Source organism: Scleropages formosus, chromosome 12 (assembly GCF_900964775.1).
Source record: "Scleropages formosus chromosome 12, fSclFor1.1, whole genome shotgun sequence".
Taxonomy (NCBI): Eukaryota; Metazoa; Chordata; class Actinopteri; order Osteoglossiformes; family Osteoglossidae; genus Scleropages; species Scleropages formosus.
In genome coordinates, this window is record NC_041817.1 from 14,665,583 (window position 1) to 14,693,095 (window position 27,513).

The 27,513-nt window shown below is 43.9% G+C and overlaps 2 protein-coding genes across 6 annotated transcripts; both read right to left on the reverse strand.

The window, feature by feature from the left end:
• Positions 1–256: 256 nt before the first annotated feature.
• Positions 257–18,796, reverse strand: LOC108938150 (immunoglobulin-like domain-containing receptor 2). 5 transcript variants are annotated; one of them, XM_018758515.2, is made up of 9 exons: positions 17,980–18,796; positions 14,523–14,861; positions 11,603–11,722; positions 5,391–5,537; positions 4,996–5,166; positions 3,718–3,831; positions 2,770–2,974; positions 1,517–2,204; positions 257–596 (listed from the first exon to the last, which is right to left on the reverse strand). In XM_018758515.2, exons 1-9 carry the CDS (start codon positions 18,026–18,028, stop codon positions 561–563), a joined length of 1,869 nt encoding a protein of 622 aa, XP_018614031.2. In that variant the 5' UTR covers positions 18,029–18,796; the 3' UTR covers positions 257–560. The 5 variants fall into 5 exon arrangements, with proteins under 5 accessions (XP_018614031.2, XP_018614029.2, XP_018614048.2 ...); XM_018758513.2 differs by having other exon boundaries at positions 2,770–2,977; XM_018758532.2 differs by lacking the exon at positions 3,718–3,831.
• Positions 18,797–22,054: 3,258 nt separating this feature from the next.
• Positions 22,055–25,784, reverse strand: gpa33a (glycoprotein A33 (transmembrane), paralog a). The gene is made up of 7 exons (XM_029256649.1): positions 25,618–25,784; positions 24,522–24,694; positions 23,946–24,162; positions 23,603–23,767; positions 23,397–23,513; positions 23,157–23,280; positions 22,055–23,069 (listed from the first exon to the last, which is right to left on the reverse strand). The coding sequence occupies exons 1-7, from the start codon at positions 25,649–25,651 to the stop codon at positions 22,442–22,444; spliced, it is 1,458 nt and encodes a 485-aa protein (XP_029112482.1). The 5' UTR covers positions 25,652–25,784; the 3' UTR covers positions 22,055–22,441.
• Between the last annotated feature and the right edge of the window lie 1,729 nt (positions 25,785–27,513).

The following is a 27,513-nucleotide window of genomic DNA, read 5'->3' on the forward strand; positions in this document are numbered from 1 at the left end:
TCCAGGTAAGAGATGGTCTATCATTTGAGTTTAGGCTTCACTGGTAATTTCATGGTATGTGTTATACTTCACTTATTGGACTACATATATAACAGGACTAACAGTCCATCCTTTTTTATTTGCTAATACGTGGCTTTGTAAAGACATGTAAATTAAAAAAAAAAATCTCTACAACTAGTAATTAGGAATTATCAAACAGGATAAAACTAACAATGGTAAAAACAACACTTTGAAAAAGTATCTGAAGTAACAAAAATACAAAAAATATTTACTCTGATACAGTTCTGTCTCATACACACACAGAGACACACACACAAAATGCTGAACACTGCAACCAAAGTATTTTCAACTCCTTGCTTCTCCTAGCCATGGTTGGCCACAGACCATGGACCAGGACCCCCAGAAATGCTTCTGAAAGCCGGCAGTTCTCAAAGCTTTTGGTCCATTGTCTCCATGCTCAAGAATCCATGCACAAGTGTGTTTCTTGATTGAGGCATGCTGCCCGTCCCACTGGCACTGCGTGCTGCAAGTGCTCTGCTCATCCCCAGCATGCCAGGCCTTCACACTATTAGAGAGTCTCTGCTAAGGAGAGTGCTCTGTTAAAAAACACCAGAAGCCATACATTAGTGCTGCTGCACAGCAACCATGCATTTTTCTACATAATATTCTGTTAGTTGAAGCTTCACAAAGAAATGAGAAGAAACAATGCTGCTATATTGTGAGTTATTGGAAAGAGGTTAGATCTTAATCTGGTCTTCTTTTCTGTAAAGCAGAATTTGCCAAACCTTGTCAAGGTGATTCAGGAATTTTGGTTCAGACCTCCTATCAAGGAATCTCATGAAATGAAGCACATTATTGTTTGAATGGTTAAATGTGAAAATTCAGACTGCAAGCACTTCTGACCTGATGTGAAAGGTGCACTGGTGATCTTCACGGTAATAAAAGTATGCAGTGAAAAGGGCAATTAATATCTAAGAAACTAATATAATCAAGTCACCAGGACAAGGACTGGTTATTGTGACTAAAAGATTAAAATAACAGAAATTGTGCTGATCGCCAACATTGCTTTGGGAGAAACAGTGTGCAAAGCAAATGTGAACATAAATGTAAATACAGTATACCTTCATGAGACTTGTTTTCTTGTAAGTAATACTTTGCTAAAACATTTTACAGTGTTTTACAGTATTAAATATTTTATATACAGATTGTATACAGCCTGCTCATAGTGCACTTTTTAGAATGATTGGCTCAAAATTAGTTCAAAGGTTTTGTGCTGAAATTTACAACAAAAGTAATAGATTTTTGGCACATTTTTACTTTAATAAAGGAAAAAACTATTAAGACAATTTTAATTGTGTTCTGCAACTGAAAACTTCCTCTTTGGGTTTATGCAGCATTCCTGTACGTACAGATAGCTCTCGCACAAGCTCTTACAGCACCCCATACATTGTGTCATCAAACACATGATCTCCGCTGGGGACGTTTCACTTGCACAACTCTTCTAAAGATAACTCACCACTTTGCGGGCCTTCTCCCGCTCCTCCCTGCGTTCCTGTGCCGAACGTGACAGGCCCTGCGTGGGGCGGCTGTGCGGGAAGGGCCGCGCAGATGGCTCAGTGCTCCTCTCTGAATATGGGGGAAGGGAGTCGTCCTCCTCGGGCCGATTGCTAGGCGACCTGCTGTTGTAACACTCGCTGCTTTTCTTGGAGCTGCCTTTAGAGGGTGTGTCGCTGTGGAAGCTGTCCTCCTCGGCCCGTGTGCCTCGCGCCCGGGCTTTGCGCTCCAGTAGGCTGGTCAGGTAGGCTTCGTCATAGTCCTGCCCTCCAGGTAGGTGCCGGGAACATTGGAGCTCACTGTCACTGGTGTCCTGCCTCTTCCTGGGCGAGGGCGGCGGCGGGCTGTGGTGGTTCCTCCTGTGCTCTCGGTCACGCTCCACAGTCTTCCTGTACAGCTGATACTGATGTCTGTCCAGCCAGTCATCTCTATGTTCCTCCTCGCGATAATGGTGTGGTTCGTCCCGAAAAGGAGGGTATGGTTTTCGGCCCTGCAGCTCCGTCCCATAGTGTCGCTCCTGTTCTCTAAACTCTCCTCGTCGACCACGCTGGCTATAGGACAGGGCAAACTCTTCCAACTCATCCAGGGAGCCAGTCCGGCTCCGCATACCAAATGCCTTCCTCTGCAGATGCTCTGAGCGCGGGTTCCACCTGTACGAGGCCAGGGGCACTCTCAGTACACCACACACACAGCTCCGTGCAGACCGAGACACGTTCTCAACACAAACTGAAACACTCTATGCAACCCCAGACTTTCAATGAGGATCAAATCAGTCTCTTAGTTACAGTGTAGACAGTCCACTAGGACGATCACTTTGACAATCGCACGCATAAAGCATAAATATACCCTAATCAAGGGTACTACAGCACAGGGTCGGAACAAACATTCATTACTCACGATACTAGCAGTAATTTTAATTAGTTATTTACACAAGTTAAATTTTAAAATCTGAGCACTGGTACATACATAATGCTATAGGCACAAACCATAAAGGTCTCATATGCAATGTATTCATACCAGCTGACACATGTACACACTATACACACTATTTGCTAAGGCTGTGTACATACTGACATAGTATTGACACAAAATGCCTTTCGGAGAAGCTGAAGTGTTTCAGCTTGTTGTAAAAATGCAAATTTAGAACTGACTCAGTTCAACTCGCTATATAAAAAGAAAGCGAAACACACACATCATTCTCATTTCAGTTTGTACCTGCTCTGGTGCTGCTCCTCACGGTGGTTACTGTAGTAATAGTGGTGATCGGATTTATGAGCCTGAGAGGACAAGGTTGCCCGGTGGTTGGGTTCATCAAGGTTGTCAGCGATGGGGGGCAGAGCCGCTTTCTGGACCTGGCGGTAGGTCTGTCGGAAAGGTGGCTCTCCGTCATGTAGAGAGCTGAGCTCTGACACGCTGCAAGCTGCTGAGACAGGACCCTGTCATGGAGACCACCTCTGCTGCCATCCTACCATAAAGCATGACACTGCACAGCTCTTTCCTGGCACAAGTGTTACATGTGGCATTAATATTATTTGCCTCCCTGTAAATGACTGGTGTCCTATCCAGGGTATAACCTGCCTCACGCTCAATGTTTCCAGGATAGGGCCACAATCACCCTGCATTAGACAAGCAGTTATTGCTCACGGGTTGATGGGATAGATTACATAGCAGATGCTTTCTCTCAAAATGATTTAAAGTACTGTTATTACTTATTGCCACAAGCATATGGAATACACACCATACGACCTACAAAATGCTATTCTTGATAGTTCATCCAACAAATAGTTTTTGTACATGACAAATCCCATTAGAATAGAGTATCACTGATGGTATTGTCTGGTGACGATAACACTGAGCTGCTCCTTTAGGTCCATTTGTAAAAGACAAAACCTTCTGTTCATAGGTGGGATCCGCAACTTCCTCCCCTTGTATCACGCGAGCTCTTCTTAGACAGCAACCCCCAGTGAGGATTCATATTTGGCTCTCATGTAGTTGTTTATACAGACTCAAAAATTTTGGGATTGGCTTTCACAACACAACGCTGATCGCCCATGTTTCCAATGACATACAACACAAAGTCAAAAACTTGTATCCACTTCAAACACACACTTAGGCCCTGTGTGAATAAGGCCATTCCTACAGCGGGCAGTCTGTGGGGCTTACATTGGTGGCAGGCCCTCTTGGCAGGGTCAAACTGCGCAAGCTCCTTCTCTATGTAGTACAGAACCTTCGTAGGGTCCTGATCCTTACTGGCCTGGATTCGGTACCCACTGCAGACTGTTGGAACAGACAGCACTCAGTGTTCTGCCTCTCTCTCTCATACACACAGTCATACAAACATTACACTATACACACACCATACACACATTTCACTGTACAACACACATTCACAAACATAATTAAACTGACTTGTTCTCGAGATAGGGATCGGGCATGCCTCTCATTACTGGAGGGTGGGTCTGTCTCTGTAGATTCTGTCTGGGACGTATCTGACCCCTAAGGCTGTATCCATTCTGGAAATGACACTGGTCTCAGACGGTAAAGTGATATCTCCATATTTAGAGTAAAGCCCACAGTCTAGTGCAGTACACCAGTGGGCACTTAAAGCAGATGCACAGAAGAGGCCTGGCTGGTCCTCAGAACATTCCCACTGATGATTAACGGCAGCAGAACATGTTGCAGTGAGCACTGCTGGTGTTCTTTCAACAGTGGCATTGGTTACTGTTAGTTCACACAGCACAATGTTCTTGATATATTCCAGACAAGTTGTTAGACAACACACACAGAGCATGACCATACACTATGTAGTGTATTTAAGCTATGGGTTTTTTGTGTCTCTTTCAGTGTTTCCGTGTTTCAATCTACATGTGAAGGAGATACAGATTTCTAAGAGCGTGTTTTATGTGTAGGTGCTAGGCAGTGAAGGAGTACATTCTCCTGAGACTTATCAGAAAGTTTCTTGGTATCTTAGGCTTTCTACACAAAATCGTCCTAGCCCCATCCCGAAATATGTAATGTCATCTAAATAATTTAAACATCATTCAAAGTTTCATTAGGATTGAGCACGGTAGCATGTACAGTTTTGGGGATGTACTTAAAAATGTTATATAAATGTCTTATTATTTGTATAAAAAAAAAATTGGTAGGATGTTATCAGGATTCATCTATCCTGCGTTTTATGCACCTACTCCAGCGATGAACATCGGTGCATCAAGTGGAAGGTAACAAACTAGGTTTACTTAAGAATCACATGACTGCAGCTGTGTCGCTTTCTCTTAATGTAATGCACAAATTGTATTTTTGCTGAGATGTACGTCGCTTTGGAGAAAAGCGTGTGCTAAATTAATAAAATGTAAATGTAAATCCAAGTCCTCGATGGTGGACAAAAAAAATGAATGGCAGGGTATGGTATGTAAGAGTATGTTAGACTTAATAGCTCACCACCGGTCATGTTGTTTTCCACTGAGGGCGTGGAGGCCATTTTAGGGTCGACAAGGGAGGGGGGTGCCACAGAGACCATCGTAGGAACACTGGGAATGTAGTAAGCAGGATGCATGGCCAAGGGGGTTGGTGACATGCTCATGCTCTTTGCCATCTTCCCTGCCTCGTAGACTGCAGGTAAAAAGAGGTACAGGTGCACTCATTCAGAAAGCATTTACACTTCTTAGCTACATACACTGAAGACGGGACAACACCGAAGACGGGACAACACCACACTTAGCTGAGCCTTGGAAACATTCATGTGTGTCAGTATCTGCCTGCGTACATCTACATGAACGCAAATGACCTGTCTCTGTGTTGCGTGTACTCGTGTATGCTCGGCGGGCGTTACTCACGGTGCCGGGGGCAGCAGCAGGTGTCAGGGCAGCAGGGGCAGCGTACGTAGCAGCAGCAGGAATGGGGGCAGCACTGGCACCAGCAGATCCCCACCAGCAGAATGAAGGCTATGCTGCCCAGGACCACCAGACCCACAAAAACCCACTCTGGAGCACATGAGATAACAGCAGCATTGTCTCACACTGCTCTGTATAGGACATATTGAGGCTGCACCTGCACTGTGTTCAGAACACAGGGGCACATTTATTCATGCTAATACAGGATTGGTCAAGTTTGTGTGACATCGCAGTCAAGAGCAGGGAGAGGTCCAGAGCTGTACTGTTGCCTGCATAGATCAAAGGAAATTTTTGGGGAAAACAGTCCCCACCCCCACTGTGTTCTTTGTCAACCTGCAATCTGCACATAATATCCATATGAAAAGTTGTTCAAGATAGTGTCAGCACCTAAAATAGAGCAATCTCTATTTTACTTAGATATGCTTGTACACTCTTGCAGGTTAACTAGTCTACTGTTTGCACTCATTGTGTACTAATTATCAGTTCATGGCACTTTCGATATGGACTCTTTTGACGCTGAATTTATGATATGGACTCTTTTCAGGCCCATTTATTAACCACTAGAAACCACTGTCACACTGACAGTCTCCTCACAGCAGTCGCCATCAATAAAATACTAATACAGTAGTTTCATACATAAGCAGGAGCCCAAACACAACTGCAGTGCAAATAAGACACACAAGACAGAGGAACAAGGAAAGTAAAAACAGAAAGGTTCCATAACATTCAGAATAAAGACAAGTGTGAGCTCCCAGCACTGGGAAAGTGAAGAGACAATGGGTGTTCTACACATAATGCCACGTGACCGCGGGGGTCTCCACATGAGGTCACAGGGCTACGCTACTGTAAGCAACCTCTGTGCCCACAAACAGTGCCAAGTGATCCCTGTAACTCTGACACAGTGCCAAGAAACCATATCCAATTCACTTACATCACACACGCAAAAACACACTCAGACGTTACACTCACACAGACATACAAATATGCCTTGCGCAGAGTTAAATGTATCTGAGAACAGTCACGTACAGAAATACATAAATGTGCAAAATGTGCATGTGTCAAAAGTTTCAGTACTCCTGGACAGCCTGAACAATTAGTGTATGAGATTAACTGGATAAAAGATGAATGAACGAACGAATGAATGAAAGTCAAGGAAAACACAACTTGTCCTGCATCTCTAGGAACTGCTGCAAAGAGCTGGGAAGACATGTTGCCTCATTTCCTGGTCAAAGTTGTTACATGAATGCCTTGGGGAGGAAACCTCTGGATTCCAACCAATGTATTCAACACTTTTGACTGGCCTCATACATATGTATACGCACACAGCCGGGTCCCGCTCTCTGGTGGGTCTGGGGTTCGAGTCCTGCTTAGGGTGCCTTGCGACAGACTGGCGTCCCGTCCTGGGTGTGTCCCTCCCCCTCCAGCCCTGCATCCTGTGTTGCCGGGTTAGGCTCCGGCTTGCCACGACCCCACTCGGGATGAGCGGTTTCAGGCAATGTGTGAGTGTGTATGATTAACCTTTCATAAATTCACAACTTTCATGAATGGAACATTTTTCAAAATATTCATTGCTGCCATTTTCTCGGAATAGATGAGCACCAACGTGATTTATGAGCTCAGAGCCACCTACTCTGACACACACTGGGGACACAAAATCATTATACCTGACCAAGAAAATAGAATTCCAACAGTGACTCTGAACTTTACACACACCTGACACGTGTTTCTAACTGCTGTATTACCCATAACCACAGTTCCTTGAAGATCACTATCCTGCTACCCACTTACACTACTATCAGTTTCAATTTTCTTGAAATACATAAGCCACACAACACAAATTGCTCTCTCATGAAATAAAGACCGCATATTCGAAAACAACTGGATCTCTTTTGGTTGCTATCTGTTCTTGACAAATGCACAGAAGATAAAATTCCATGAATTCCCTTGCTATAAGCTGCACAGCACACTCCTTTCATGAAACTGATACAATATGCAGTGTTGTGTCTAGTGAAAGATTTAAAAGTGACCTTCCCATTTGTTGCAACACCATTTCACACACTGCACTGCATAAAGATGACATGACGGTGCTCTCCCCCACATTCCAATTTTCAGCACTTATGTGATGTTATGCAACCTATAAGAAGAAAAGGTGCTGGATATTTCAGATTTTTTCCATTTTGCCTTTCTATTCTTTTCAAGTGGGGGGTGCGGTGGCACAGTGGGTTGGACCGGGTCCTGCTCTCCGATGGGTCTGGGGTTCGAGTCCCGCTTGGGGTGCCTTTGTGACGGACTGGTGTTCTGTCCTGGGTGTGTCCCCTCCCCCTCTGGCCTTACGCCCTGTGTTGCCGGGTAGGCTCCGGTTCCCTGTGACCCCGTATGGGACAAGCGGTTCTGAAAGTGTGTGTGTGTGTGTGTATTTTTTTCAATTGGAAAAGAACTGGAAGCCCCCAACCTCACAATAATTATGGAGGCTGAACAGAGGCACATCCTTCATCTGATGAGGAGAAGAAAGCAACTAACAACGTGTAGCTGCATAATGATTTACGTGGGCTAGTTTGTTTCCCTTCATCTCACCGGAGATGACACAGACCTCTGCACAGATATTTAAAGAAGTCTATAAAGTAATCTAATTTCTAACAACATGTAGAGGAGTGGGCAGAGTGGGGGGGTGAGTAAAGCAAGCATTGGGACAGTTGAGGCAGGCTAAGACACACCCATACCTGGCATAAAATCCACATCAAACCCAGGCAGGAGACCATCCATCTCACTTATCTTACCTGGAAAGAAAATGAGAGGAGAGGTAAAGGACAGAACAGGCAAAGAGGCAGCAAGGCGAAAGGTCAGAGATCAGTGCCGGTGGTCAATGGAATAAGGAAACAAGCAGGTAGAGCAAGTTGAGCTGCGTACAGGATGGCTGGGCAAATGGAAGTACAGAAGACATACAGAACCTTGGCAAACAATGTTAGCAATGTTTTCCTGTCTAGTTTCCTAGGAATAAACAGCTTCAAAATATCCATCCTAAATACATTTTAAAAGGCAGTTGTGACACCTAGTATCTAAGACAGCACTTTCCCTCCTTCATCTGTAACACTGAAGATCTACTGGAATGCCTTTTCCCCCAGGGTAGCCGTGGCACACTGTGTGAGGTGTATTTTCCTTGCAAAATGACATTCTTCAAGGGGAATATTGTCAGTGTGTGGCCGAAAAAGATTATTATGAATCTCAACATTCTTCAAAGAAAATGAATCCTTTACAAAAATATTTCAAGGCTACCTCAACACACAGGAATCCTACCCCCAGATGTATGAACTGCTCATCTCCATATGATCTGTATTGTGCTTTCGTCCCAGTCATCCCCACATGTTCTATGGCTCATTCCACAGGGTAGAGCCTCCTGCTGTAACACTTGTTAACTTGACACGACTTTCTTTAGGATTCATCTTCATTCCATCCGATGGTATTAGTCAGCTATTTCAATATGTAAATATTCTTTTCTTCCATGGCACTGGGAGTCAGAGGGCCAAGAATAATTTTAGCTGAAGTGAGGATCTGTATCTCCTGCAAACATGACTCACATGATGTGATGTGTGCTGGAAGCCACGATGAAACTGCCGCACCTGGGCTGCGCCGAGAAGTCTATCGTGTTGCTCAACCCATTCACACTTCAACCATGCCTTTCTGGAACACAAGCTCAGTTAAAGGCCAAAATTACCGTTTAACCACTGTCACTGAAAATACGTTTTAAGTGTACCTCACAATCTCCATGAAACAGAATAAAAGAGCCAAATGTACGAACTGAAACAGCACCTCATGCTTCACAGTGTACCCGTCTGTAACATTTTCGAAAACCTGACCTACTGCTATGGTCTGACCTGTCAACGCCGTTTCCATATTCTTCACTGGAATTTACTCCTGACCACAAAACAGGCATCATAAGTTAATTTTAGAAGCAAGAAACAAATCCAGCAATAAGCTTTTTGTTTTTTATAATGCAAATAATTCCTTAAAGTATTTAATATAAAGAAGTTTGGTATTCAATTAATCCATTTACAGCGTTGTTCACTTAATAAGAGATCTGTTATTCTGACTGGAGAGCAACTGAGAGGTGGTGGGTTGTGGGAGCCTGACAGGAATGAATGGCTCAGGGGGGACTCATTCGCCCAACCGTAGCCGAGGGATAACTGTGGCTATCTCACGAGACATGCTTATTGCCCCAAAAATAACATTTTCTAAGAACTGATCCACATTCTGGCCAAATTCTCTCACAGATAAGTCGCACTGATGCAAGTTACTTTTTTGATAAAATTGTCTATAATTGAAACACCTGTGGAAAATACCCAACATGCCTGACCACAGTAGCACAGATAGAGGGGCCGTTGTATACAATTACTCATCCCACACCAATGTCTTCTTAAGGACTACTTGACTCATGCAAGAAGGATGAGGATGTCACAGGCTTGCACTTCTTAGAGCCTTAAAGGGAGGCCTGCCGAAGAGAGATCACTGCAGGTCTATTTGGGGCCTCTCACCCACTACCCTACAGCTTCTAGGTACACATTAGTCTGTCAGGCATCCAGCCTTTACCTCCCTTCACTGTGAAACCCATGTACTCACTTCAGTCCAGTGCAGTCTAGAATTTTTACACAGATAACCTACTGACCATTTCGTCAATCATCTGTATTATCAAGCGTTTCTACACGGGTAAATGGATTCATGAGCTTCACTTGAGTGGTCACAACAGAGTCGGCAAGAGGTCATCTACGTGAAGCAGCATTCCTCCTTCCCACCCCTCCTGAGATAAACCTTCCAGTCTTAGATTGTCTCAAGTGCAGGAATGCTTACTGTTCACCGGAGGGCAGGATCTAACAATATTTCCAGCAAATGATAAAATGGCATTTTCTAGAAATATCCTGGAAAACACAGAAAGCCGAAAACCTAGAGGTGAAAGCAGACTGGGGCTGGGGAGTCTAATGTTCTCCCTTGGCTGCTTGTTTAATCTTGGTCACGTGTTAGAGCCCTGGGGGGAGGAGAAATATCCTGACTGCTGACGGTGCACATACCTGCTGAGGAGTAACCACACCGTCCCAGACAGCAAAGCCTACATACTGGAGAAGGTTAACCAGTCTGTATTTACACGCTTACATCCAAGATTGTATGAGGGCAAGTGTGTGTCTACATCAGTGCTCCAGGATATGAAACAAATGCTTCCTAGTCATTGCTGTGGTGTCCGAAGGTCTTACTGTACATATCTGTCTGCTCATACATTGCTTTAGTGTAGATCTCATTACTCTGATGAGAAACGCTGGTTACAAAACTATGTGAACTTCAGGCTCATACCATAATGTGAGGCTGAGTGACACACAGCTTAATGTTTAATGTGAAAGCTTTACTCGCTGCCACTTTAAAGCTCCTTTGGTCCCTGTCAGCACCGGAGTCCCTTTTGTCCTCTTTCAAGCTCGGACTCTGGCTGTTACCATGGGAACATCTTTAATAAGGTTTTGTAAGTCGTGAATGGAAATCCTTTGTGAAATCACACACATTATATGTACAAGTTTCACAATAAAAAAAACGAAGACCAAATATTGACCCCAGCATTTAGGACAGGATTTAAAGACTGCCTGCGGAGAATGGTCTACACACGATTTGGGTCATAGGGCAGGCCCCGAGAATTCAGTTTGTGGTTCAGCGAGCCAGCAACCGTATGAAGGACAGCGAGCAAACAAAGAGCCCACTCACTGCGGATCAAAGGCCTGCCTCGCAACATGGGCGCCGATCCGCCGTTGCCGCGGCAACGCGTGTAGGTACACTATGGAAATAGTTGCAACCCAAGTAGCTTGCAACAAACAGTACAGGACAAAGCCACACACACGTACTTATATCATCAAAGAAAAGGGGTTACTTTTAACATTATTTGCCTTTGCGAAACAATGTTCCAGTCTTTAACCAACTAGCTGGCAGAACCGAATGTAAAGCAGTTTAAATTCTGTCTTAAATTCCTTGTCTGTGAAGATTCTCAATAATCCAGGTCATGGTTATCTAAAAAACAAAGCTAAAACAAAGGTAACTGGACTTGCATGAGTTTTCTTGAAGACGTTTCACCACTCATCCAAGTGGCTTCTAAAATTCCTTGTTTCAACGGTCACATGCTGACTTACCCAGCACCAGCAGTTCCACCTGGTCCTCATTCTTGCCCTCGAGGTCATCTGGGATGACCACCTTGCAGAAGTACACTCCGCTGTCACCCCACTGTAGCTCGCCAATGCGGAGGTCAGCTTCTGGATGGTGCAAGACAGACACCAAAGCTCATCTTAAGGTTGTTCTGCACAATACACAGTATCTAAAGTCAGATAGCAGGGGCTCCCAAACTGCTTAGCTTGGCCTCTAAATCTTCCATAAAATCCTGACTACCTTCAGCAAGAGTACCTCCTAGTTGACTGTCAAGTACCTGGAAGGTTGCTTAATACAGGTGCATTGTTCAATCAACCAACAAGCAATTATCTTTAACCATACATCCCAGTGGAGGGCTGAGGTAGTCTGGAACCTGTTCTGAAACCACTGGCTACACAGATGATGGGTAACTTGCCCATCGTACATAAGCACACAATTTAAAGTCCCCAAGTTTATCTGAAACATGTTTTTGGAGCACGAGAAGAAGCCCATGCAGAAATGGGGAGAACATATCCACTTTACAAAGAGAGCCAGACACAAACAGCCCAGGTGCAGTGAAGAACCAGCAATACCCACTGTACCCCTGTGCTGCCCCCTGGCAGACGTACTGCTCCTTAATCTAAATAGTTTTTCGGCACTACATGACTCACAGCGTGAAAACCAGCCCTTGGCTGATAAGAGTATGAGTCAGAGGAGCACACAGCAGGGCAGGAATGAACACAGGACATTTTGCTAAGCCATGCGTCGTAAATAACGTAAGGCAAATAAACCTGGGAAAACATAAAACATGTAATTTATATGAACAGAAGCTTGAAGATGGAAGTCTGAGGTCATGACTTAAAACAGCCATCTGAATGTGAAATGTGGCGGCTCAGTCTGTGCAGAATGTTCTCTCTGTGCTGGCACGAGTGTCCTTTCAGTGCTCTGGTTTCCTCCCACAGCACAAAAAAACGTGTTTCAGGTTAGATGGCAACTAAAAATGATCCTCACTGTGTATGTGTTGCCGTTGAGTTGTATAAATAGGTGAATGATTGTAGGGAGCTCAGTACACCATTCAGTGAAGTCACTGTGGACAACGGGTCAGCTAAATACAAGTTAAATACGATTGACTCTGAAAAAGGTGTGCACTAAATGATTATCCCTGTCCTCCTGTCAAAGGTTGTGGGCACTCTCAACAGACTGCCAGTCCATGCCGAGCACTCTCACATACAGCTGATACAGCTGCATTTGCTGAGAGCTACTTTTTAGAGCTATGGATAAATATAAATAGCAGTCAGAACAGCTTGGGTTCTTTGTAGTTTCTCAGACAAAGTTTTCCTTTAAGAGAAGAACAATTTAAAAAATATATAATCAATATATCTAAATAATATAATCGCCCTTGACTTACAAAACAATGCAGGCTATTAATACACATTCAATACATTGTTCATATACAGCTTTTCAACTTTACTGTTTACTTTTCAGAGTTCCCTCAATGTCTTTGAAAATTTCCTTGGCTTACTCTACAAAGCCCTTCTCATTTCTCGTTTATCGTATTTAATACAAGGACCGGATATTACGTCTAAGCATCTGAGTGAATAAGCAAATAGACCCATCTTGTGTCGTGTACATATTCGTTAGAAGTGAAAAAAAGAAAAAAAAAACTTCAGAGAAATAGCTAATACTACAGTGTATTTTGCACATCACAAAATGCCACTACACATTTCAATTATTACAATTAAAGTACAATAGATCAGTTTAATAGCTTACTTTATTTAAATATTGTACTATGAAATAGATTATTTTATTTGAATAAGGCTGATAAGGGGAGTAATTTTACAGGGGAGTGTGAGGAAGGCATTTTTTAGCTGTGATGTGGCCCGTTGTGTGACAAGTTCAATTTTGCCAAAAGCGTCAAACAGCATTTTCCAACTTCAGCATCAACAAACCACTGACCGGCTAAGCTAAGCAGCTCACACAAAGCTTGTACCAAATGTACACATTCAATTACACACTTGATAGTTCACAGTAAAGCATTCAAATGACTAAATAGGATTCACCCAGGATACCTACAAAAACACACTGAAAAGCCAAGCGCTCTGAAGGTTCAGAGGAATTGGAGGATCCGTTGACTACACCCATTTAACACGATGCTCTCCTCTACAGCAAAACATTTTTTTTAAATACTGCTTGTGGAACAAAACCTCTTTCAGGGCGGCACAATACTACAGCAATGAATCTGTCAGGTACCGAGACTCAATAAATCCACAACACGTCTACAGAGCATTCATCTCCTCTCTTTCCAGAAGTACAAGGAGCCCTGGGCCCCCATCGCCAAGGCCTCTAACCCAGTTCTCAGCTCCAGCTACCCATTTGGCCAAAAAAACCATGAAAAGGAACAGTCCCCATATTCAGAAAGTATGTTCCTGGGCACCGTAGTTCAGACAAAATTGGCACACATGTACACACAATGTTTTTTCCCCTTGCATTTCTCCTTTCACACATTCTTTGAGGCCAGAAGTGTTGCTGTCAGATGTTCTCAAATGCCTGAGAAAACTCGGGCATTACTGTAGGGCAACACTTACAGTACAAGGCATCACACATGAGCCACTTATAAACATATGAATTGGAAAATTCCTCTGAGCAGCCTAGCCCCCACCTGGGTAGCAGGATTAATTCATGTTTATAAGGAGATTTTGTTCACTTACTGGGAACACTGAGCTCTTCATGGAGTTCCATAATTACACTATGGATACATGACATGCAGAGCAGGGAACAATTACTACTAATGCTAAAATACTACTGACAATTACACAGCAATAGTACTTCTAGATGGTAATAATGCTGCATATGAAAATCAAGACAATACTATTGATACTTAATCTACTCCTACTACTTCTAATAGTACAAGTAATAACAGGTCAGTACTGTTGATGATGGCGATGTCCCGGCCTTTATAGTACTCTGCCAGCGTCATGGAGGAACCCTGTCCAGAGGCCACGATGCGAACAGTACGGCTGCTGTCTGAGCAGTCCAGGTTGGAGTAGGAGCCCAGCCCTGAGGCATGGAGCTTCACGTTCTCTGTGAAGCTGAAGGCATCGTGAGTGCGGTCCCGGCAGTAGGACTTGTACCACCATTGGACCACCGGGGTCTGAATGGAAGAGCTTGAATACTGGCAGGGCAGGACCACTGACTGGAAGAGCATGGCATACTTCCTCTTGTCACGCACATTCACGCTCACCCCCCCACACCTCTGCATGAAAAGACCTAGAAAGGGAAGGAGAGAGAGAAAGAGTCATTGTTGGTGGGCAGGACACAGAAAGGAAATGCTTAGGTTTCTTGTTTACTTAAATATTCTGCATTCAAAATGTATGTTTCTTACAGGAATACTGGAATATTACTGTAGAAAATTGTCTTTTCAATTGTGTGACCTGTGCATCTTTACTGAAAGCTGAAATCCTACTGACCTGGTAAAGAACAGTTGCATTTTAAAGACAATCACCATGAACACTGTGTTGGTTTGCTGATGTATCCAATACCAAACTCTGGAATACAAATTATTTTTCTGAAACTCCTTATAACAAGGACACACTGTAATTGGAATAATGATCGGTGCAACAGCTGAGTAATGTCTGAGACACCATCATACCTGAAAGACACTATAAATACAGAGCCACAGGACACACCCTGAAAGACCCACGACCTTACAATTACAGTCCAGCTTGACACATTTAACTTGTCATCTCCATAACTGCAATTATACACATTGCATCACTGGACTTCACTGCCATTTCTAACACAGCTGATGCCACAGCATGACTGCATTTGACTCAAATGACTTCTCTCTTCAACACATGGTTTCCCTCTTAAACACTTAACATTACTCACCCAAATCTATACTTGTCTACTTAGAACACTACAAGTGAACAGCTCAGCTGTAGGGTGGAGTAATGAGAATCTAGGCATGTCAGCATTCCACCTCCCATTCAAAAAGTTTATTTTATACAGGTTAGATTCAGAAATAATTGGTTTAATTAAGCCTGCACATTTATCAGACCTCAAGATAGAGGGACTGGGGAACCCTCATTCATCAGTGTGAGCTGAGGGACCCAACTGGGTTGGTCAGTCCTATTTTCTGAATGTTGTTACCCTCCCCAGCTCTGGATGAGCTCAGGAAACCGTTCCACTCTTGCTGGGACTCAGGAAATTTCTCCAAACATTTCCCAGTGTGTGCAGACAACAACAGGAAAGGCCGCACCCTCCTTCACATTAGAGCTGCAGCTGTGCGAGGCTCTTGCTTTATTGGGTTTTAAGGAAGAGCCTTGAAGGGGGCTCAGAAACATCACGGAGTTGAGCGGCCGGCCGGGGATCCAGCAGACACCGGAGAACCGCACTCCTGCATTCCTCTTATGGACCAGTCCTGCCCCTTTTGCTCATTTGATTCTGCATTGTTTCATATCATTGCAGGCTCAATCAGGGGCTCTAAATCCACACCCCATCCTCCACTTCAGGATCCTGTGGAGGAGGCAATTTGAGTTCTGGGACTCAACCAAGCATGACCACCATGTACTCAACAGTTTGAAGTCAAGAAAATAAATAAAGAACAACTGTAATGGGAAGGAAAAGGAGAGGGTGGATACATTTGGCCATAACTAGTCATTCCTCTGGGGTGCAGTGGGTGTGGCCAGGGCCTGCTCTCCGGTGGGTCTGGGGTTCAAGCCCTGCTTGCAGTGCCTTGTGGAGGACTGCCATCCCATCCTGGGTGTGTCCCCTCCCCCTTCAGCCTTGAACCCTGTGTTGCCGGGTTAGGCTCCGGTTCACCGCGACTGCTTGGGACAAGTGGTTGTAGATGTTGGTTGGTTAGTCATTCCCTGTGATGCAGTATTGACACTGATGAATGTCATCAGGAAGGTGCCAGTCTTCCATAAGCCACAACTACAGAGGATGTAAAAGAGCTGCTCTCCAGAGAGGCATGTGGAGGAAAACACAACCTTTGCTCTGGAATTTCTGGAGTTTCTCTCACAGAGGCTTTACTGAAAGTATGCACAGCCTAGCAGTTACATGGACTTGTGGTCATCTGACATCATAGCTCAATCAAAGAAGTGAAGGGCATAACATAAATGATATAGGTTTGGTTACAGTATCTACAGGACTTAGATCGTTACGCTTTTGCAGAACTGTCTTACTACAATAAACACACATCATTCTGTTACACTTCCATAGCTCACATTTAAAATGAGTAAATGTTACTCTCCTTTCAACATGTTTCATTACACCCCTACAGCCTTCAGTTTTCTCTCAGATCCACAGATGAAAGGGCTTAAGACATGAAAATCCTTCTGCTAAGACCAAACACACACACACACACACACATTTTCAGAACCGCTTGTCCCTTACGGGGTCACGGGGAACCGGAGCCTACCCGGCAACACAGGGCGCAAGGCCGGAGGGGGAAGGGGACACACCCAGGACGGGACGCCAGTCCGCCGCAAGGCACCCCAAGCGGGACTTGAACCCCAGACCCACCGAAGAGCAGGACTGCGGTGCAACCCACTGCGCCACCGCACCCCCTGCCAAACATGCTCCTGCTTTTCAAAGGTGTCCCACACTGACCGGCACTGACTGGATCCCACCTGGACACCACAGACTGAAGGCACACAAACACAGCAAAGGGAAACGAGGATAATAAATTCAGAGTAACCTGGGTGTCATGGGGAGGAGAGGAGTCCCCAGAAATGTTCGAAAAAGCCTCACGTGCCCTCGATCATTTCTATATTATTAAGTATTCCGGTAATAGAAATGGTCTATAGCGCACTGGAGGGCAGCGGGTGAGTAGTGAGTACAAATCAAATGAATGGAGCTGCTGGGCTCCAACAGTTAAGTACTTAAACCCTCACTCGCTACACGGTTTACTCCGAGTAGCTTAGTTACACAACTGCGCCGATTCGCTTTCAAGAAAAGTTCCAGCAGAGTGAATAAATCACAATTTGAGAGTAACGGTGACGCTGAAGTGGAGGAAGCTGCTCGGTCCTGTACGTTAAAGATAAATAATATGCGCTAGTATTGGAAAAATATCCGAATTTATTTTATTTATTAACCCCGAAGAGGGAAAAAAAATCCCGTATCAAGAAGTGTGAGACTGAGCGCAAAAAAGTTTCCTTTTTCTGTGAAAGAACTGGCGTGAAAATCGCCTCTGAGGAAATACCTGACTGACAACTTGCGCAGCATGATTGTTCAGCGCCGCGCGAACCTGTTACGCGACCGTTAGTCCCATGAATAAAAGCCGGACACACACACACACACACACACACACACACACACACACACCGTACACACACAGCCTCGCAGGGGACAGAACGGAGTTAAGTGTTTATCCGAGCCTTACCTGCCCAGCAGAGGAGCGCAACCCACAACCAACTCGGCGGCGGGACCATCTTCTAGACGAGGAACCGCGCGCGTTCACGTCACGAAGGAGCCGCGCTCATGTCATGCTGCCTCCTCCTGTCCCGCGCGCGCTCGCCCCGGCGGCGAGCCTCAGTCACTGTGCGGGACGGAGGGGCAGCGGGGCTGTACCAGCCCGAGGGCGGTTCTCCGAGGCTCTCCGCGGCTCTGCAGCGCTCCGCGAAGCGCACAACGGCCCTCTGTTGACAAAGAGCCCGCGGCGCGCCCTCCGCAACGATAATAATGTCTATCGGGCAGCGAGCGTGTCTCTGCGCGTGTGTGTGCGCGCGCCTGGATACAACACACACGGGCAGCTGAGAAACGTTAAAAGTTCACAACTGATAAATAACGTACGAACGATTATGATCCCTCGGGACGGCACAACGGACGCACACAGCATAAACTCACACAGGACCGATAACCTAATACACTTATCTCAGCTGTGAAAAAGCGTACCGTTACACACACACACTGCACGTGACCAGTAATTTTAGGGATGTGAAAAGTTAATTTTGCTGCTACAAAAATACAGTAATTGGGTGTGGTACTATAACTAATAGGGAAATAAAATTTCTGGACTGAAACTATTCACCGATACGACGAGCTCCGGTACAGTTGAAAAACAGCAGATTAAGCAAAATTCAGTTAAAAATTCCGTCGAACAGAGACGAGACTCAAGTCAAGACTGTCTGCTGCTGGGATGATGAACATGTACTCATCGCGTCCGCATCGTTGACGAGAGAGACGATAACTTAGGATTGAATGATCTGGACTTTATTTAAAAAGAGTCTGAGCGCATGACGTATATGCGTGTGAAATTTTGGAACGTTTTTTTCCACACGTTCCCAGAACGCGGCTGTTGCGCCGCGTGTGTCGCCCCTTTGCGTCCAAATGAGGGACTTTGTTGTGTTCCCTGCGGCACCTCTGACCTCTCGTGTTAAAAAAAAAAAAAAAAAAAAAAAAAAAAAGTCTAGAAGTGCTCCAAAGAACATCTTTCGTTGTTTTTCTACATACTGCGTTCATCTGTGAGTAAACAATGCTGAGATAGGGGTGCGAACTAATATCCCTCAGAGAGGAACGCTGGGTAACGATGGTGGCCATTGGAGGAGGTGAACCTGCGAGAACAGCAATATGTCCAGTGGGAGATGCAGGAGGAGTTCGGGTTCGAGTGGGGTTCTTCAGTATAACAGACTGAATTAGAGAAGTCAATAGAATCCATAGAGTATGCAGGTCAGCAGTTGTGCCTCACAGCGCGGCTGGACGTAGGTTTGATCCAGGCTTGCGTGGCCTGCTTCTTCCGGGTGCTCTGGTTTCCGCCGACGGTCCAAAGACATGCTTCTGGTGAATTCGTGCCTATAAAACAGTGTGTGACTACTGTACAGTGTTGCTCTGGTGAATAGATGGGTTAATTATTCAACAGTGTAATCTAATCTGTTAAATTTCCTTGCAAATAGGTTTCAGCTAAATATAATACTGTAATCACTCGTATTTCTTTACAAAAGCACCTGCTAAATAAACATATTTTAGATTTAGATCTCAGGTTCCCAGCTGGCCTCTCATGATCTCTCAATCAAACTGGACAGCTCACTCATTTTGCCTACCTTCTCAGCTAAGAGTTTAGAAGTGATGATAGACTTGAGTCAATCTTTCTCTCAGCACATCAAAGCCACAACCTGGACCTGCAGATACATCCTGCATAACATCCGCAGAATCCGCCCTTACCTCACAACACACTTTGCCCAACTACTAGTCCAAGCCACGGTGACATCCCGTCTGGACTACGGCAACTCTATCTTGTGTGGCCTTCCTGCTACTGCCATCAAACTTCTGCAGCTGATACAGAACGCTGCTGCTTGTGCTTGACTTACCAAAGCGTTCTCATGTATCTCCTCTACTCGTTTCTCTGCAGTGGCTTCCTATAGCTGCCCGGATCAAATTTAACACCCTGGTTATGGCCTTCAAATGGATCGATGGAACAGCTCCCAGTTATCTACAGGACTTGATCATTCGCTACATGCCAGCCAGACTGCTACGTTCTTCCACATCTGCCCGCTTGGGGGTCCCACACACAAAAGGAAAGGCATGGAGGTTCTCGGTTCTGTTTCCGTTGTGGTGGAACAACCTCCCCCTCTCACTCAGTACTGCTGAACCTTTGTTCACGTTTAAAAAGGGTCTTAAAGCTCATCTCTTCCAAACTCACTTCACCCATGAGCTCTCAAGATCACGTAAGGTATAAATGTCCGTGCCCGTAAGGTATCTGTTCCTACTGTGCTCCGATCAGTCCTTTACAGACCCACTCCTGCAGCGTGTTGTAAATGATATGTATCTTTTTTTTTTTTTTAAAAAACAAACCCTATGAGAAAGGTTATTAGGAATTGGCAATATTCTGGTCTCACTGCTAGATGCACTACTTACTAGTCTCATCTATACATCAGTGGAACACACTCTCTGTCACATACTATGGGGGAACCTGAATAACATGTCTTTGGACTGTGGGAGAAAACCAGAGCACCCGAAGGAAACCCACACAGATACGGGGAGAACATGCAAAACTCCACACAGACTGAGCAGGGAATCGAACCCACGTTCTGTCGCACCACCCCGGCGCTGAGAGACAGCAGTGCTTCTTGCTGTGCCTCCGTTGTTCAGTGTTGATTCAACATGATCATTTCACTTATCACATATCCATTAAATATACAATAATTTACAATTATTTACCCAGCTGGGGGTTGTTATACTAGAACAATTTCTGAATAACTACCTTACTCACAGGTACAAGAGCAATAGCAAGGATTCAAACCCAGATCTTTCAGGGGTGAGGCAATAGCTCAAACCACTACACTTCAGTGCTGTCTCAAGAGCGGTTGAAACAGTATTGGCATTTAATTATGCTTAGATGTAACTGTTGGCTATTAATAATCACTGATTGACATTTTTGCATGCTAACACTTAGCCATTGATGACTCAGATTTCCACGGAAGCCAGACAACTACCTTAGAATGTAAGAGGGTTTTGGAATGCTGTGGGAAGCAAAACCATAGATGATCTAACATATCCTTAGCACACAATAGACTGAAGAATCATTTCATGTAGTGTTTTTAAGTCTAAAATGTAACGTTTTGCAGTGACATGAAAAGGCTACTCAGTACATTATTTCCAGGGTATCTACACAGTGCTGCAAGTCAGAACAGTTGCACAGCACTCTCACAATCAGTAGAATCGAGGCTGAGATTAGTGCTTCATCGGAATCCAGCAAACCAGCCTCCATTACTTTCAATAGAAACAGCAGGTATGGGTTATCAGCATTCGCATCTAAATTACAAGGAAAGTTACACTGTAAAATTGTTGCTAGGTACAAAAACCAAGCCATGTTTCTTAAATATTAAACACAGTACATCTTACTTGTTCAATATACTACTGCATGCTACTAAAATTGTTAGCATAACATTTTAGAAGTTTTTCATGCCAGGCCCCCATGCTCCATTGGAGTACCATCATTGAGCACAATGCTTGATCCTAATTGTTCCAGAAAAAAAACCCAGCTATATATAAATGCATAAAAATGCAGTCACTTCACAAAATCAACTATGTGACAAAATGTATAATGTTAAAATTACTAAATATTATTCAGTAAATAACCATGATTAGTGTTCAAAACCAGGAACTGCCCACAGAAACATTCCCCATCTGGAGCAGGACAAAAAGTGAATGACAACAGCCACAAGAAACATTTTCTCTGAGGATCATTTCACTAATTCTGCTGCAAGCTTGCTTTATTGTACTATTTGTTCCTAATCTCCACAGACCAGTGCAAATAACAGAGCTTCTGGCAGAAGAGAACAATTCTGATTACCTGAACTGCAATCTATACATTTAATTGTTTATCATCTTTTAATACCATGCATCAAAAACATTAAAAGGACATTTGATTTACAAATCAACAAATGCAATACAGAGAAATGCTTAATTTTTTTCCACTAAAATAGATGTTTTTAATGAGAAGCATGAACAATTGTATTAAAAATGTTCAAAACACTGGCAAAAGTGTGACTACTTGATAAAAGCTGTAACAATCAATGAATATGTTCAATTACCCCATTTTATTCAACAAAAAATAGTCATGCTAAAAATACAGTGCACACATTATACTGTACACAAAAACCCTGAGAATACCCAAATATGTACAGCACTGTACTTCTCCATGATCACAACAACAAAAAAAATTCACTATATGATTTAGGAACCAAACATATAAAAATGATCACAACAAAGACAGTGTGAGCTCAGTGGCCACAGAGTTGGATTTATGACCTCACGGACACAAGTGAAACATCCTCAGGGTGCTTGTACCTCATTCCATCCCATCCCATCCCAAGGAGGAGGACTGCAGCACAGATTGTTGTGCCTTACTGGTCATCCGTTTTCCTAGGCTTACTGGGAGGCAGCATTGGTGGTCTTTTATGGTCGTCATCCCGATCATGTCTGTCATCATAGACCTCGTCATACTGGTCATGCCGACCATACTGTCTGTCACTCCTGTCATCGTACCTGTCACGGCGGTCATAGTCGTCTCGGCGGTCATCGTACCTGTCACGGCGGTCATAGTTGTCTCGGCGGTCATCGTACCTGTCACGGCGGTCATAATTGTCTCGGCGGTCATCGTACCTGTCACGGCGATCGTAGTCATCTCGGCGGTCATCGTACCTATCACGGCGATCGTAGTCATCTCGCCGGTCATTATACCTGTCACTCCTTTCATCATATTTATCTCGATGATCATAGTTCTCTCTGCGGTCATTGTACCGGTCTCTGGAGTCATCATACTTATCACGGCGGTTACTATAATCATCTCGCTGATCATCATTGTCATCTCTGCGCTCCCTAGTCTTCTCACCATGCTCTTCATGTACCCCCACTCCATCAATTTTCTTCTCCAATTGCTCACCATACTTTTCTTTGTCATCCCTATATTCCTCCTTGTTATCATCATCATCATCATCATCTCTGTCATGAAACTCCATGTCATTTGGATCCCTGGATCACAAACAGAAAAAAAGTTAAGCCTGAATAGTTGCACTTTACTTGTATGGGAATGTGTATCCAGTGCATAGAGAAGCATACCCTTTATCATATTTATTCTTCTTCCTTCTGTGGCGGCAGCAGCAGCAGATTATGCCCACAAGCACCAGGAGCCCAGCTGCACAGGCTCCAATTACGATTGCTGTTGAGCCAATGTTCATGGAGGCTGGAAGACCACAAGAGTGTTGCAGAGAAATAAATTGAAACAGAAGAAAAGGCACAGAAGTGAGACTGAACCTCAAGGAATTAGACAAATAACATGTCAACTCCACATGTACTCACGAGGCATAACGGTCAGAGTGACGTTGCAGGATGCAGAGCCTTTCTTATTAACTGAATTGCAAATGTAATATCCAGAGGTGTCCAAAGAGATATTGAAGAGGGACAACACACCTTTAACTGCAAAAATGTAAGATATGTCATATTACACACTGCAAAATGTTACACGTTGCATCAGTAAAGAAAGATTTATTCACACAGACACGTACTGTCAGTAGACTTTGCAGGGAGGTTCCTCTCGCTATTCTTCACGTCATAACTTTTCCAGGCATATGTGGGAACAGGAGAGCCTTCCTCAGACATACAGGTCAGGCTGATGTTCTGGAAGTACTCTGGAGTTCCCTGGATCTTACAAACAGGCTTCGAAGGAGGAACTTTTTGGCCCCAAAAGGAAGAAGACTAGGGGTTTTCACAATGATGACATCCAAGCAAGCTAACTTTACATGTTTTAATCATATCTGAACATTTCTAATGTAGATGAAATGCATACTAAGTGATTGTCAACTGCTATTTGTACGAATAATACTACCAGTGCGGTGCAGATGCTCTCACCCAATACGATCAAACGGGTCTTGTCAGAAAGCTGTCCCTTGGTATCTTTTGGTATCTGAACACTGCACTCAAACATATGGTTTTCTTGCATTGTGACTCCTGAGAGGATGAGGTTCGCTTGCCCAGTGTTGATGTCAGGTTTCATTGAGATTCTACCCTCGTAGTCAGGCAGCACATCCAGCTGGTCATTGTTGGAGTAGTAAGTGGCTACCAAAGACTTTATTTAAAATAAAAAAAGACCAAGTTAAGGTTATCTTCAGACTTAAAAGCTGATTCAGATGAGTGAGAGGCAAAGAAAGGAGTAAATCAATAAAAGTGACTAAAAAAAGGTGGTCAGCCCATGTTGGGAAGGCATCACTGCCGAGTTGACTGAAGTGAAACGAAGCCCATCATTTCATTTTTCACTTGTTGAAAAGGCAGCATAGTGGTGTGTACTGCAGTCTAAAAGCCACCATGTAACCCATGAAGGAGGTATAACCACCCACAGTTTCAATTAGTCACACCATTACAAAACTCAAACATTGTGTTCAACTGGAAGTTATACGTAATGGTTACGAACAAGGAAGGATGTCTCACCGTATCCAGCTCAGGGTTGTCTGGCAGAATACTCCAGGTGATAACAACAAGGGTACTGGCAGTTATTTGGACAGCGGGTACGAACTTACATCCTAGAGTGATATTGCCACCCCGTACGACCTCATAACTGTGCTCTTGAACGGTCACTTGCATTCCCATTGAAGCAGACAGCACTACGGTAAATGGAGAAGACAGACAGGGTTGTGCATCCAAAACAGTAACACACACACACACACACAAAATCCGAACTCAAAAAATTGATTTCACGTTATTATGACAGTATTTGACATTATGCAGGTAGAAGTTGCAATATTTCGTAACTGCACGTTCTCTGAGGCAAATGAATGCGGGCACCGTCGTGGTATTTTTCATCCGACGCAGAGTAAAGCACAGTACTCATTGCTGCGGATGATAAAAACAGCGACATTCACGGCAGCAAAATGAGGGATCAACGTAGAACACTAAACTGTGTTTTCCATCTGCACTCACAGGATGTACCAGCACCAGGAAAGAGGACAACATACATGGTTGGTATCAGTTTCATTCACAGATCAAAGGTGACTATGTCTTCAACAAAAATAATCTCATATTTTTCTCCAACATTTGAGTTTTTTTTTTTTTTTTTCCCTTTTAATCTAAAACTTGCTACAATAGAGAGAAGTTGTTCCTTCCGTGTCACACATGTTGTTCAATCAAGTTACTCCAAATCCACACATTTACTGCTGGCCGCAAAACAAGTAAACAGGGAATGTCATTTTAAGCAGAATTTTAAATATTCCTGAGTTTTTCTAGCTAGTGTGACGTATCCGAAAATGTAATGAATGATTTCCTTTTTTTTTTAGTTGCTCACGTAAGGAGCCACACCCAGACTTGGTGGTAGTAGTGAACTCTATACACCATCATCTAAGTTACATTTATCAGATACGAGCTCACTATATAATCTAAATTCGTAAATAAATGCTTTTTGCTCCTCGAGTCAGGCTAAACACTTGCCAAGTGTCGATCGGCGATCTCAGGAGCAGGGTGTGGCCGAATCATGGCCTTACTGTTCCATTCTTAACTGAGTGTAAAGAGCAAAGTAACAATGATCATGTACCTGCTGCAATGATGAACACTGCGATCATCCCCATCGCTTCTCCAAATCCTCCAGTGGAAACAAACACTACAACTACCCGTAACGAGGTGCTTTTCCGATCGAAGAAAGTTCCCACAGATGAAGGAAGACACCTGTTCCTTACTTGGTTTCAAAGAAGACGGGGTGATTGACAGCTGATGTGGCCAATCAGCGTCTACGGATCCGCCCTCGCCGCTGTCCGACATTTTGTCAAGTCTGTACCTGTAGCCCGTCCCGGCTCACATTCCTGCAGGTACATGTCGAAGCGCGAAGAGATCGCTCGATATGGCGCGAGGAAGGAGCCCTGGCTCCGGCTCCGGCTCCCGACTCCCTCACCCATGTAAATTGAGCACAGTTCTTTAAATTAAAACCCACTACAAAGCACTAAAATAGAAAGAATTTCATGATACAAGTTACTTACACAGTACTGCTCCCTACTTGAAACTAGAAATGTTTATCACACACCGACTTTCGCCGTCCATAATCTTACAAGTCTTCCTGTGCGGTTACAGGTGTGACGAAGACCTAGAATAAAACTGTACTTTAAAGTTGCGGTATTTTTAAATAATTTGTTGAGCAGTGTTTTAATTTAAAATTAGACCTATTTAGGAATACGTCAAATCTGTGTGACAAATACACAGAATTATGTGGAATTAACCGATCTTCTTAATACCTGGCTTTGTATTTTCAGACAAGTAGCAAAGACACCGGTTGTGAAGCCCGTTTCATTTGCTCTGCTCTTGTTTACACGAGCAAACGTTACTGCTTTACTCTACTGTACTCTACTGTACTGTACTCTCGCTGTTTTCCCCACTCTAGGTGCACATGTAGAGTATCCCAAGAACAAGTGCTTAATATTTCTTAAAAAAAAGAAACTACGGTGAGGGCCGGCACCTAATAAAACGTGTGCGTGCGACAATCATGAAGACGTCACACGGTACTGTACCGCACTGTACCACACTGACTATACCACGCTGAGTACTGTACCACGTTGAGTAATGTAGTGTACCACAGTAACTGTACCACACTGAGTGCCTTATGTATGACACATTTGGGCTGTTATGAGAGGAGTGTGTGTTCACAAACACCTGCTGACATTGAGCTCTTCCAACTGTATCGTTTATTTAAAATCATGTCATTGTAAACCCTGGCAAATAAAAAGGTAAAAGACGCACCGAGATGTTTTGGGAATCCAACATGTTGTGTAGGGAAACGAACTGTAATAAACTTGTGCATTTTAAAGGAAGTGCTGCTCAGAAATAAGAGATATAAAGCTGCATATGTTCAAATATTTCTGAGAAATGTGTGAGAAGTGTTGAACAATGTTTTTTGGTGGTGCATTGCAAAAAAATGTGGCACGTACCAGGAGTAAGTCCGTCACGGGCAACTGCTGTAACTTTGTGAACTTTCTGAACAATTTTACAATACTTTACTGCCTCATGAACAATCACAAATAACTTAATTACAAAGTATTTCCAGTATCAGCTTTCTTTTTGTCTTTATTACTTCCAAAATAGAAACAAGTCACTAGCTGCATATAAAGAGACTAAGGTGGTTAGTCTGTTATAAAGACTTTTTAAAATACAAGTAAAGGCAAATGTAGAAGAATGTTTCATTGTCTGGGTGATATATGTGTTTGAGTTTTGGTCCCAGGGGCCAAAACATGGAGCACTATACTGGCCTTGTGCTGAAAACGTTTGTCAAACAGGAGCAGGCAGTGAAAGGTGGGGTCACACAAGGTCAGGCAGGGACGTTTCGGGACACACTATTCCACAACTTTTGTCTCCATGCAGAATTATGGGTTGAAATTTCACGTACGTAAGCGGGGTTGTGTGTGATATTAAACAGAATATTTCGGTAGGCCCTGTGACTTTTTCA

Bases quoted from the DNA above. Each gene is read 5' to 3' on its own strand.
- gpa33a (XM_029256649.1), bottom strand. From the start codon at position 25,651: ATGGGGATGATCGCAGTGTTCATCATTGCAGCAG. The intron at 24,163-24,521 runs GTGAGACATCCT...TTTTAAATAAAG, and splicing joins ACAACCCTGAGCTGGATACG to TCTTTGGTAGCCACTTACTA. The intron at 23,768-23,945 runs GTGAGAGCATCT...GGGGCCAAAAAG, and splicing joins GACCCGTTTGATCGTATTGG to TTCCTCCTTCGAAGCCTGTT.
- LOC108938150 (XM_018758513.2), bottom strand. From the start codon at position 18,028: ATGGTCCCGCCGCCGAGTTGGTTGTGGGTTGCGCTCCTCTGCTGGGCA. The intron at 11,723-14,522 runs GTACTGACCTGT...TGCACCATCCAG, and splicing joins GGACATCGCCATCATCAACA to AAGCTGACCTCCGCATTGGC. The intron at 597-1,516 runs GTGAGTTATCTT...GTTTTTTAACAG, and splicing joins GGGAGAAGGCCCGCAAAGTG to AGCACTCTCCTTAGCAGAGA.